Here is an 11,169-nt window from a genome sequence, read left to right as displayed (position 1 = left end):
TGGGGAACTGTAGACACTGCACGCTGATGAAGCCTCAGACATAAAGGTAAATAGAAAATTCTTGTTGCCCACAGTCACCACTAGGGGGAGCTCAGAAGCTTCCTGGAGGCTGTTATCTAGAGTTCAACGTATACGCTGTATGGTGTAAGAGTGGAACGCTGCTTACACACCCCTGAACTGTCGGAAAATGCTTGACGTGTTTTGAGAGGTTCCCCCTTAGTCATAAGCTTATGACACCAAAACGTATCAAGCATGTTTTTTGTATTGTGAACGATTTTAAAGGATCAAAAATAAAAAATGCTCTTTGTGGGACCTTATCTTGAGCACAGGATGTTTTCTTTCTTGCTTTGCATACAGTAGTATATCAGTGAACTGAAAAAGCAATCAAATAATTGCTTTTAAAAGGAGTACTCCGCTGCTCATCGTTTGGAACGAATGCTGGAGGCGGGAGCTCGTGATATCATAGCCCCACCCCCTCATGGCATCACGTCCCGCCCCCTCAATGCAAGTCTATGGCAGTCATGCCCCCTCCCATAGACTTGCATTGAGGGGGTGGGTTGTGACGTCATGAGTGGGCGGGGCTATGATGTCACAAGCTCCCGGGCGCCAGCTCCAGCATTCGGAACAGTTTGTTCCAAACGCTGAGCAGCGGAGTACTCCTTTAAGAGTCCCCTTGGAACTAGTAAAATAAATAAAAAATGTTTAAAAAAAATATATACCGTAAGCCTTTTCTAATTATTCAAATATGAGTCTAAATTAAAAAAACAAAGCATATTTGTTATGGATACATGGTGAAATTTTGGAATTATTATTAATATATAACGCTATTGATCCTGCGTGGTTAAAAAAAAAAAAAAAAATGGGGGAAACGGGGGGGGGGGGGGGGGGGCAAATAAAATGCAGGATTTATCAAGGGACGTCCCTTGATAAACTCCAGGTAGCCGAAAATGTACATAGGGGCATACAGCGACAGCATTCCCTATAAGTTTACTACTATACCACTGTTTGTCATGTAGCGAGCAATATAACCCCAGTAGGCGCAGGCATAGACTTTTGTTATTTCTTCCCTCCGGGTACTTTATCCTTATATAGCTGCTTTATATAGTGCAATACACACTGCATGTTTACATATCTCACCCTAATTACCCATGGTAGTATATTTGTTATGTATCCTAATGATTACTGGGGAATCGCTGTTTTGCGGTTTTCTTGGTTGGTTTTAAAATCTCTCTATGCCCTAAACTTATGCAATATATTTTACTTTTTGTAAGTTTTATATATGTAAAATAAAGTGATTCTTGAGCAGTAGTTATGCTCTTTGCTTTTTCTTTGGTCTAATATTTTTTTATGTTTTATTATTTTTGCTTTTTATGGCGGAAAAAAAAAATTCTGGGATGTGATGTGACCAAAATGAATAATTTCTGTCTTTTTTTATTTTCTATTTCTTTCTACATTTTATGGTAAAACGAAGGATTGTCTTTACAAAGTACAACTGCTCTATATGTGGAAAAATAAAAAAAGAGTTGTGGCATGAGGAGAAGTGAACATGATCACAATCACCGACGAGTGGGAAGGGGTTAAAGGGTACCTCTCATCAAAAAAAAACTTTTGATATATTATAGATTAATGTATGCAGAATAACTTTACAATTGCATGTTATTAAAAAAAATAGGCTTCTTTCTATTTAATTTTCCACTTTGAAGAAATGACCACTAGGGGTCTCCCTACCAGTCCTGGCAGCAAGCATTTCAGACTCATGCTGGAGTCCTAAACACTACGAGATGCCAGTCTGCTTTGTTCACAAAGGAGAACACTCAGAGCTGCCAGCCTGCTTTGTTCACAGCCTGTTTGGCTGTGAACAAAGCAGGCTGGCAGCTCTGAGTGTTTAGGACTCCAGCATGAGTCAGAAATGCTTGCTGACAGGACTGATCGGGAAAAATACAATAGAAAGAAGCATATTTTTCATTAACATGCTATTGGAAAGTTATTCAACATTCATTAATCTAAAATATATCAAAAGTTTATTTGATGAGAGGTCCCCTTTAAACTGCGTGGAATCAGCTGAACGTGTATAGGTGTGACGGGCCCTGTGCGCCCTCCTGACCATGCACTCCATATAAATAACCCTGGAATAATAATGGCCGACAGTCTGCAGAATCTTATCTCTGTTTAAAAACTGATTTTATGGTTTTCTCAGAGCAGATTAGTGATCTACACCAGAAGGAAGGAGGTCATTGTGACCCTGTAATGTCACCTTCGCACCAGGGAGAACCAGGGGGCGACATTCACAAGTGTACAAAAGGACCTGCCGCTACTGATTATATTATAGAAATTCACAATGCGATAAAACGGACACAATCTCTTTATTCGGAAGGTCAGTATGGTTACAGCTAGAGATGAGCGAACTTACAGTAAATTCGATTCGTCACGAACTTCTCGGCTCAGCAGTTGATGAATTTTCCTGCATAAATTAGTTCAGCTTTCAGGTGCTCCGGTGGGCTGGAAAAGGTGGATACAGTCCTAGGAAAGAGTCTCCTAGGACTGTATCCACCTTTTCCAGCCCACCGGAGCACCGGAAAGCTGAACTAATTTATGCAGGAAAAGTCATCAACTGCCGAGCCGAGAAGTTCGTGACGAATCGAATTTACTGTAAGTTCGCTCATCTCTAGTTACAGCGATACCCAATTTATGGTTTGTTTTACTTCTTGTGAAGCAATTTGTTTTTATTTTTTTGATTTTGCCTTATGCTAACTTTTATTGCGGAGCCTATAGCCCACTGTTCTATTATTGAGCTCTAGGTACAATTGGTTACCGTATGTTTCGCCATATAGGAAGCTCCGGCATATAAGACGCACCCAATTTTAAAGGAGGAAAATCTAGAATACAATGTAAAGTATAGGACAGTGATCTTCAACCAGCGGACCTTCAGATGTTGCAAAACTACAACTCCCAGCATGCCCGGACAGCCGTTGGCTGTCCGGGCATGCAAGGAGTTGTATTTTTGCAACATCTGGAGGTCCGCAGGTTGAAGACCACTGGTATAGGAGGTAATACTCACGTGTCCCCGCCGCTCCGGACCCGTCACCGCTGCCCTGGATGTCGCCCTCCATCGCTGTTGCCGTGTCCCTGGGGTGTCCCCGTGGCTCCGGAACATCTCTGCTGCCCGGTATCCTCACTCTCCGTCGCCGCCATCACGTCGCCACTACACGCCGCTCCTATTGGATGACGGGACGGCGTGCGTGACAACGTGATGACGACGAAGGAGAGCGCCGGCCATGCAGGGGATCCCAGGAGCAGACACCGAGGAGGCAGGTAAGGTCCCTCCCGGTGCAGCAGTGTTAGTGTCACTTTCGCTTCAGATGCGGCGGTCAGCTTTGAACGCCGCGTCTGAAGGGTTAATACAGGGCATCACCGCGATCGCTGATGTCCTGTATTAGCAGCGGGTCCCGGACGTTGATGGCCGCAGGGACCGCCGCGATAGGACAGGGTTTTAATGTGTATTCGCCGTATAAGACGCACCAAAATTCCTGCTAATTTATAAAAAAAAATGGCATAGGCGTAAGTATTGCTACGACACTTGAGCTTTAGCTCTGGGGGTATGCACATTACGATTTTAGAGCTGTATTTTATGGAAAAAATGTTATGGCATTTTCAGACATGTTTCTGTAATTACGTAGTAACAGCATTCCGTATGCATGAAAACATTTTTTCAATTATATGGTCGCACGGTTTTGCGAGACCTAACATATTTCATTGTGAGATAATCCCTTTTAAAAGCGGTACTCCGGTGCAAGTTTTTTCCACATCAACTGGCTCCAGAAAGTTATATCGATTTGTAAATTACTTCTATTAAAAAATCTTAACCCTTCCAGTACTTATCAGCTGCTGTATGCCCCACGAGAAGTTGTGTAGTTCTTTCCAGTCTGACCACAGTGCTCTCTGCTGACACCTGCGTCCATGTCAGGAATTGTCCAGAGCAGGAACAAATCCTCAGAGCAAACCTCTCCTGCTCTGGACAGTTCCTGACATGGACAGAGGTGTCAGCAGAGAGCACTGTGGTCAGACTGGAAAGAACTACACAACTTCTCGTGGGGCATACAGCAGCTGATAAGTACTGGAAGGGTTAAGATCAAGGCCCAAGTCCTACAGGAACGCGTGGGAACTGAGTTCCTGCACTTTTTCCACAGCAGGAACACCATTCCCATTAGCAAGATTCCTGCAGGACCAACCTTTTGAGTGGAAATATTGGGTAAGTACACACACTTTTTTCATTTACAAATCATTTACAAATCTGTATAACTTTCTGGCACCAGTTGATTTGAAAATAAATAAATAAAATAAAATTGCTTTCCACCCGAGTACCCCTTTAAACCCTGAGGGACGCAGTGCATTTCACTTTTGCATTCTAATTTCCATAACACTTAAAATTTTTCAGCAATTTAAAAGGAGTAGTCCGGCGCGCACTTTTCTTATTTTATCTGGTTCGGGCTGCAAAAAAAAAACAAAAAACAACAAACTTTCTCTTGCCTGGCTACGCACCCCTGGAGCTCCGGTACAGGTGTTGGGTCGCCGGGCTGTTTGCTTCTTACTTCCTTTTAGTCCGGCACGTCACACAGAGCTTCAGCCAATCACCGGCCGCAGCGATGTCCCACCTCGGCCGGTAATAGGCTGAAGCTCCGTGTGACGTGCCGGGCTAACAGGAAGTAAGAAGGAAACAGCCCGTCGACCCAACACCTGTACCGGAGCTCCGGGGGCGCGTAGGCAGGTAAGAGAAAGTTTGTTTTCTTTTTTTTTTTTGCATCCCGGACCGGATAAGATAAGAAACGTGTTCGCCGGACTACTCCTTTAACAACTTTTGGGGGCTTCTGTATTATTCTAGACAGTTTATTCACAATTTTTTATTTTTACATGGAATCTTTCAAATGCATACACTGAACAACGCTGCGCCATAGCATAGTATTGATCAGTCTAGTCAGCGCTCCATTACTACCGGCTGCCTGCACGATTGGAGCACTACTGGAGTCCAATTACTTTCTGCATCCTTGATGGGTTAAAGATTTCCCTTAAACGTGTACTCCGCCCCTAGACATCTTATCCCCTTTCTCCAGCGGCAGGACCCCCGCGACCTCCCTGCTGCATCCAGCATTCGTTTAAAGTGTCGGGTGCAGCACAGGAGGCTTACGACGTTACGACCGTGCCCCGCTCGTGATGACACGGCCACGCCCCCTCAATGCAAGTCTATGGGAGTGGGGAGTGACCGTGATGACCCGAGCCTCCACCCCGCATCGCCACGGAGCGAAGTTCGCTACATGCACCGGATGTTTGGGGTGCCGCAGCCAAGATCGCGGCAAGACCCCCACGATCAGACATCTTATCCCCTATCCTTTGGAGAGGGGATAAGATGTCTTCGGGCAGAGTACCCCTTTAATCTCCATACTTACTTTAGTCTTGCTCCTTCGTCTGGGATCCCAAGGCAGATCTCCCGGTCAAACCTTCCAGCTCGCCTGAGAGCGGGATCCAAGGAATCCGGTCGATTGGTGGCTCCGATGACAAGAACCTGAGCCGTGACGGCCGGATTGTTCAAGTCTGAAAAGAAGAAAACGATAACAATTATAACATAGTGGCCTGGAACACATGGGCCAATGTTGAATTTAAACGTTCAATCTACTAGATCAGCGTTTCCCAACCAGGGTTCCTCCAGCTGTGTCAAAACTACAACACCCACCATGCCCGGACAGCCGAAGGCTGTCCGGGCGTGGTGGGAGTTGTAGTTTTGCCACAGCTGGAGGCATTCTATTGTTTATATTGAAAACCATTACTGACCGTCCATACAGGTGAGTAGCTGGGCCACAATCCTCCGCTCCATGTCCTTAGAGGCCACTTCTCTCTTGGGAGTTATGGCATCAATCTCATCGATGAAGAGGATGCAGGGAGCATTGCTCTGCAACAATAGACACGAAACATACAAAATCAGAATACCACTGTGGCACAGTATAATCAGAATACCACTACGGCACAGTATAATCACAATACCACTATGGCACAGTATAATCAGGATACCACTATGGCACAGTATAATCACAATACCGCTACGGCACAGTATAATCACAATACCACTGTGACACAGTATAATCAGAATCCCACTATGGCACAGTATAATCAGAATACCGCTATGGCACAGTATAATCAGATTACCGCTATGGCACAGTATAATCAGATTACCGCTATGGCACAGTATAATCAGAATACCACTATGGCACAGTATAATCAGAATACCACTATGGCACAGTATAATCAGATTAGCACTATGGCACAGTATAATCAGAATACCACTATGGCACAGTATAATCAGATTACCACTATGGCACAGTATAATCAGAATACCACTATGGCACAGTATAATCAGAATACCACTATGGCACAGTATAATCACAATACCACTGTGGCAGAGTATAATCACAATACCACTGTGGCAGAGTATAATCAGAATACCACTATGGCACAGTATAATCAGAATACCACTATGGCACAGTATAATCAGATTACCACTATGGCACAGTATAATCAGAATACCACTATGGCACAGTATAATCAGAATACCACTATGGCACAGTATAATCAGAATACCACTATGGCACAGTATAATCAAAATACCACTATGGCACAGTATAATCAGAATACCACTATGGCACAGTATAATCACAATACCACTATGGCACAGTATAATCACAATACCACTGTGGCACAGTATAATCAGAATACCACTATGGCACAGTATAATCAGAATACCACTATGGCACAGTATAATCTCAATACCACTATGGCACAGTATAATCAGAATACGACTATGGCACAGTACAATCAGAATACCACTATGGTATAGTATAATCAGAATACCATTATGGCACAGTATAATCACAATACCACTATGGTATAGTATAATCAGAATACCATTATGGCACAGTATAATTACAATACCACAATGGCACAGTATAATCAGAATACCACTGTGGCACAGTACGTTTGACAACACATCAATGGAAACACAGTCCTGCCCTCTGAACAAGTGGGCCACAGTAGCACAGAGCAGTAAAGTAAAGACCTTACCACAGCTTGTTCAAACAGAGTCCTCAACTTCTGCTCGGATTCCCCCGAGACGCCCGACACCACCTCTGTGGCCGCAACCTTGATCATCAGTAAATCCAGCTCCTTAAGGAGACGATAGTAAGTGATTAGTTTATGAAAGATTATGATACAGCTCGCCTCAGAATATATAACAAGAAAACAGATGTATCACTTAGGACAAGTCAAAAGCTTATTTTTTTAAGTAATATTTTTTTAAGTGATAGGTATACATTAAAACTCTGCCACTAGACATGTTATCCCTTAACCCCAGTGGTCGAACCCCCGCGCTGCCCCAGTCATCCGGTGCACAAAGCGAACTAGACTCCGTGCCAGATGACTGGCAATCACAGCAGCCACGCCCCCTCCATTCAGGTCTATGGGAGGAGGGGTGTCGGCTGTGTACTAGCCATCATGGCCCCTCTCATACACATGAATGGAGGGGGCGTGGCGTGACATGATCACTGAAGGTAACGCCGCAGCGCCGGCAAGGAGATCGTGGGGGTCCATTCGGCCCAGCCCCCACGCAATCAGAAATGTTATCCCCTATACTTTGGATAGGGGATAACGTGTCTAGGGGTGGAGTACCCCTTTAAGGGCAAGCATGCTGAGCTGCCTACTGATGTTCTTGACGCCAAGGGGTACTCCGGCACCAAGACATCTTATCCCCTATCTAAAGGATATGGGATAAGATGCCTGATCGCGGGGGTCCCGCCGCTGGGGACTCCCGTGATCTTCCACGCCGCACCCCGTTAGAATCAGACTGGCGATCACGGGGACGGAGCATAGTGATGTCACGGCTCCGCCCCCGTGTGACATTTAGCTCCGCCCCCTCAATGCAAGCCTATGGGAGGGGGCGTGACAGCTCTCCTTGCATTGAGGGGGCGGAGCGTGACATCACACGGGGGTGGAGCCATGACATCACTATGCTCCGTCCCCGTGATAGCCAGTAATCAGACTTGGAGCGAGCACGCTCCGGGGGCTGATTCTAATGGGGGATGTCTTAGCGCCGCAGTACCCCTTTAATGCTTATGTCCATGAAACAGCTCTTCCTGCCCTTGATTCTGAGGTATCTTTTTCTATAGACTCCTCTTTCTTGGAATTAGGGACTGAGGAGGTTATTTCTTTTATCAAAGGCGGTAAGGACCTGGGTCTTGGCGGCATATGAGTAGGCCTTGAATTCTAAGAACAGTAAATCTTTAGGGCAGTGCTTCCCAACCAGTGTGCCTCCAGCTGTTGCAAAAATTACAACTTCCAGAATGACCAGATAGCCAAAGGCTGCTGTACTGGTGGGAATCCTGGACTGCTGTACTGGTGAGAATCCTGGACTGCTGTACTGGTGAGAATCCTGGACTAGACACATAATAGAGATTGTAAATTACGGGTTCAAATAAAGTCTCTGATTTCCCTCATCCCACCAGCTCTGGACTTGTGGGTGGCTCGCCATCACGTTCCAGTAGTTCCGGGTCCTATGGCTTCCCCGAATTTGGAACCTTGCTTTCCCTCCAAGCAGGAACATCCAGAGATTTCAACATGGAGAGGTCGTGTCGGCCCCGGGGTCATTCCACGACCAACACGCCTCCTGCATGAGGAGAGTCGGGGCCCTGAACAGGAGATCGCGGTGGGTCTCAACGTTCAGTCCCCCCCCAGTCAGACACTTAGCCCCTATCCTGCGTATAGGGGATACGTTATATACTGCTGCAGATATCTTTTAAAGGGGTACTCCGGTGGAAAACTTTTTATTTTTTTTACTGGTGCCAGAAAGTTCAACAGATTTGTAAATTACTTCTATTAAAAAAATCTTAATCCTTCCAGTACTTATTAGCTGCTGAATACTACAGAGGAAATTCTTTTCTTTTTAGAACACAGAGCTCTCTGCTGACATCATGACCACAGTGCTCTCCGCTGACATCACTGTCCATTTTAGGAACTGTCCAGAGCAGAATATGTTTGCTATGGGGATTTTCTCCTACGCTGGACCGTTCTTAAAATGGACAGAGATGTCAGCAGAGAGCACTGTGCTCGTGATGTCAGCAGAGAGCTCTGTGTTCCAAAAAGAAAAGAATTTCCTCTGTAGTATTCAGGAGCTAATAAGTACTGGAAGGATTTAGATTTTTTTTTAACAGAAGTCATTTACAAATCTGTTTAAACTTTCTGGCACCAGTTGATTTAAAAAAAAAAAAAAAAAAAAAAAGTTTTCCACCAGAGTACCCCTTTAAGGGTATTATGCGCATGGAGGAGCTCATTGATGAGGAACATGACCGATCCACTCGCTTTATTTCTATGTGGTTCTCCTGGCAGCAGTTCATGGTCTCTCCTGGTTTTCTGGGGTTATTAGGCCGAGCCCTGGTTCCCCACTTTGCCCACAAGTGATTGGAAGCCTTCTCCCCCTGTCCTATCCTCCCCTCTCTCCCTTTGCTCTTTTTGGTCTTAATATTTTTTTTATTCTTTTCTTTCTTTCTCTTTCTTAAAGGGGTACTCCGCTGCTCAGCGTTTGGAACAAACTGTTCAGAACGCTGGAGCCGGGAGTTCGTGACGTCACGCCCCAGCCCCTCAATGCAAGTCTATTGGAGTCTATTGACGGCCATCACGCCCCCTCCCATAGACTTGCATTGAGGGGGTGGAGCATGACACCATGAGGGGGCGGGTCTATGACATCACAAGCTCCCGGCGCCGGCTCCAGAGTTCGGAACAGATAGTTCCAAACGCTGAGTAGCGGAGTACCCCTTTAATGTTGGATAGGATGACCACCCTATGGCTTCCCAACTTGTATTGTACCCGTTGCCTATGGCTTGCTAGACGGATTTTGTCCCATTTTTTCCTGTTCATTGGGGTGTACCCCTACCGATTTATCTTTGCTTACTCATGTTCTTGTTTTCCATTTTATTATTGAAAATCATTGTTTTGCTTATATTTTATAGCTCAACCCTGAGTATGTGTTTATTTGGGGGGCTCCTGTTAATGACATGTACTTTACATACTGCAGTTTTCAAGTTGGCCACTAGAGCGCACATATGGCTGACACTTCCTGATTTATGCAGTTCACTTGTCAGCTTTGCTGTGTAGACAAGATAAGCAGAGTCATTTCTTGATTATTAGAGGAAGGGGCCCGGCAGTCATTTCCTCATCGAGGCGATGTAGCAGCCATTTATATGACATTGACTCATTGATACCGTAAAAGTGCTATGTTTAAGTTAAAGGGGCACTCCCCTGGAACACTTATTTTTTAAATAAACTGGTGCCAGAACGCTAAACAGATTTGTAAATTAATTCTATTTAAAAATCTTAATCCTTCCAGTACTTATCAGCTGCTATATGCTCCACAGGAAGTTATTCTCTTATTGAATTTCTTTCCAGTCTGACCACAGTGCTCTCTGCTAACACCTCTGTCCATTTTAGGAACTGTCCGGAGCAGGAGAGGTTTGCTATGGGGATTTGCTTCTACTCTGGACAGTTCCTAAAATGAACAGGTGTCGGCAGAGAGCACTGTGGTCAGACAGAAAGGAAATTCTAAAAGAAAAGAACTTCCTGTGGAGTATTTAGCAGCTAATAAGTACTGGAAGGATTAAGATTTTTAAATAGAGGTCATTTACAAATCTGTTTAACTTTTGGGCACCGGTTGATAAAAAAAAAAAAAAAAAAAAAAAGAAATGTTTTCCAGGGGAGTGCCCCCTTTAATTACAAAACACATCATAAAAAGTCTCTTACCCCAGCAATTGCTTGTGCCAATAAGGTCTTCCCGCAACCCGGAGGTCCATGTAGCAGAAAACCCCGGGGAGGCACCACCCCCAGATGTTGATAGACTTCAGGGTGACGCATATGAATCAATAGTTTGCAGACTTCCTGTAAGGAATTATATAATCTGTGATCAATTCATGCAATGCAAAGTCATCAATCTAGAGTAGTGGTCTTCAACCTGCGGACATATACAGGAAGGAGCGGTCCAGCCCAGGATTGCAGGTAAAAGCAGATAGTCTTTATTGGGTCATATTCAGACGGAACAAGAAACCACCGACGCGTTTCAGACCTACACTTGGTCCTTAGTCA

At 44.9% G+C, this 11,169-nt stretch overlaps 1 protein-coding gene across 3 annotated transcripts in view; it reads right to left on the bottom strand.

Moving 5' to 3' along the window:
- Positions 1 to 11,169, bottom strand: part of NVL (nuclear VCP like) — a 102,768-nt gene that overhangs the window by 47,657 nt on the left and 43,942 nt on the right. For all 3 annotated transcript variants that reach the window (XR_008891728.1, XM_056568464.1, XM_056568463.1), the window contains exons 9-12: positions 10,831 to 10,965; positions 7,108 to 7,209; positions 5,824 to 5,941; positions 5,442 to 5,586 (exon numbers count right to left, since the gene is read on the bottom strand). Coding sequence is in view for 2 of the 3 variants with exons in the window: in XM_056568464.1 (XP_056424439.1) it covers positions 5,442 to 5,586; positions 5,824 to 5,941; positions 7,108 to 7,209; positions 10,831 to 10,965 (500 nt within the window). In the remaining variant the exon portion in view is untranslated. The remainder of the gene's footprint in view (positions 1 to 5,441; positions 5,587 to 5,823; positions 5,942 to 7,107; positions 7,210 to 10,830; positions 10,966 to 11,169) is intronic.

The sequence above is a fragment of the Hyla sarda genome, chromosome 3 (genome assembly GCF_029499605.1).
Source record: "Hyla sarda isolate aHylSar1 chromosome 3, aHylSar1.hap1, whole genome shotgun sequence".
Lineage (NCBI taxonomy): Eukaryota > Metazoa > Chordata > Amphibia > Anura > Hylidae > Hyla > Hyla sarda.
The sequence above is the reverse complement of the archived record's forward strand: the minus strand, read 5'-3'. Positions and strand labels throughout refer to the sequence as shown.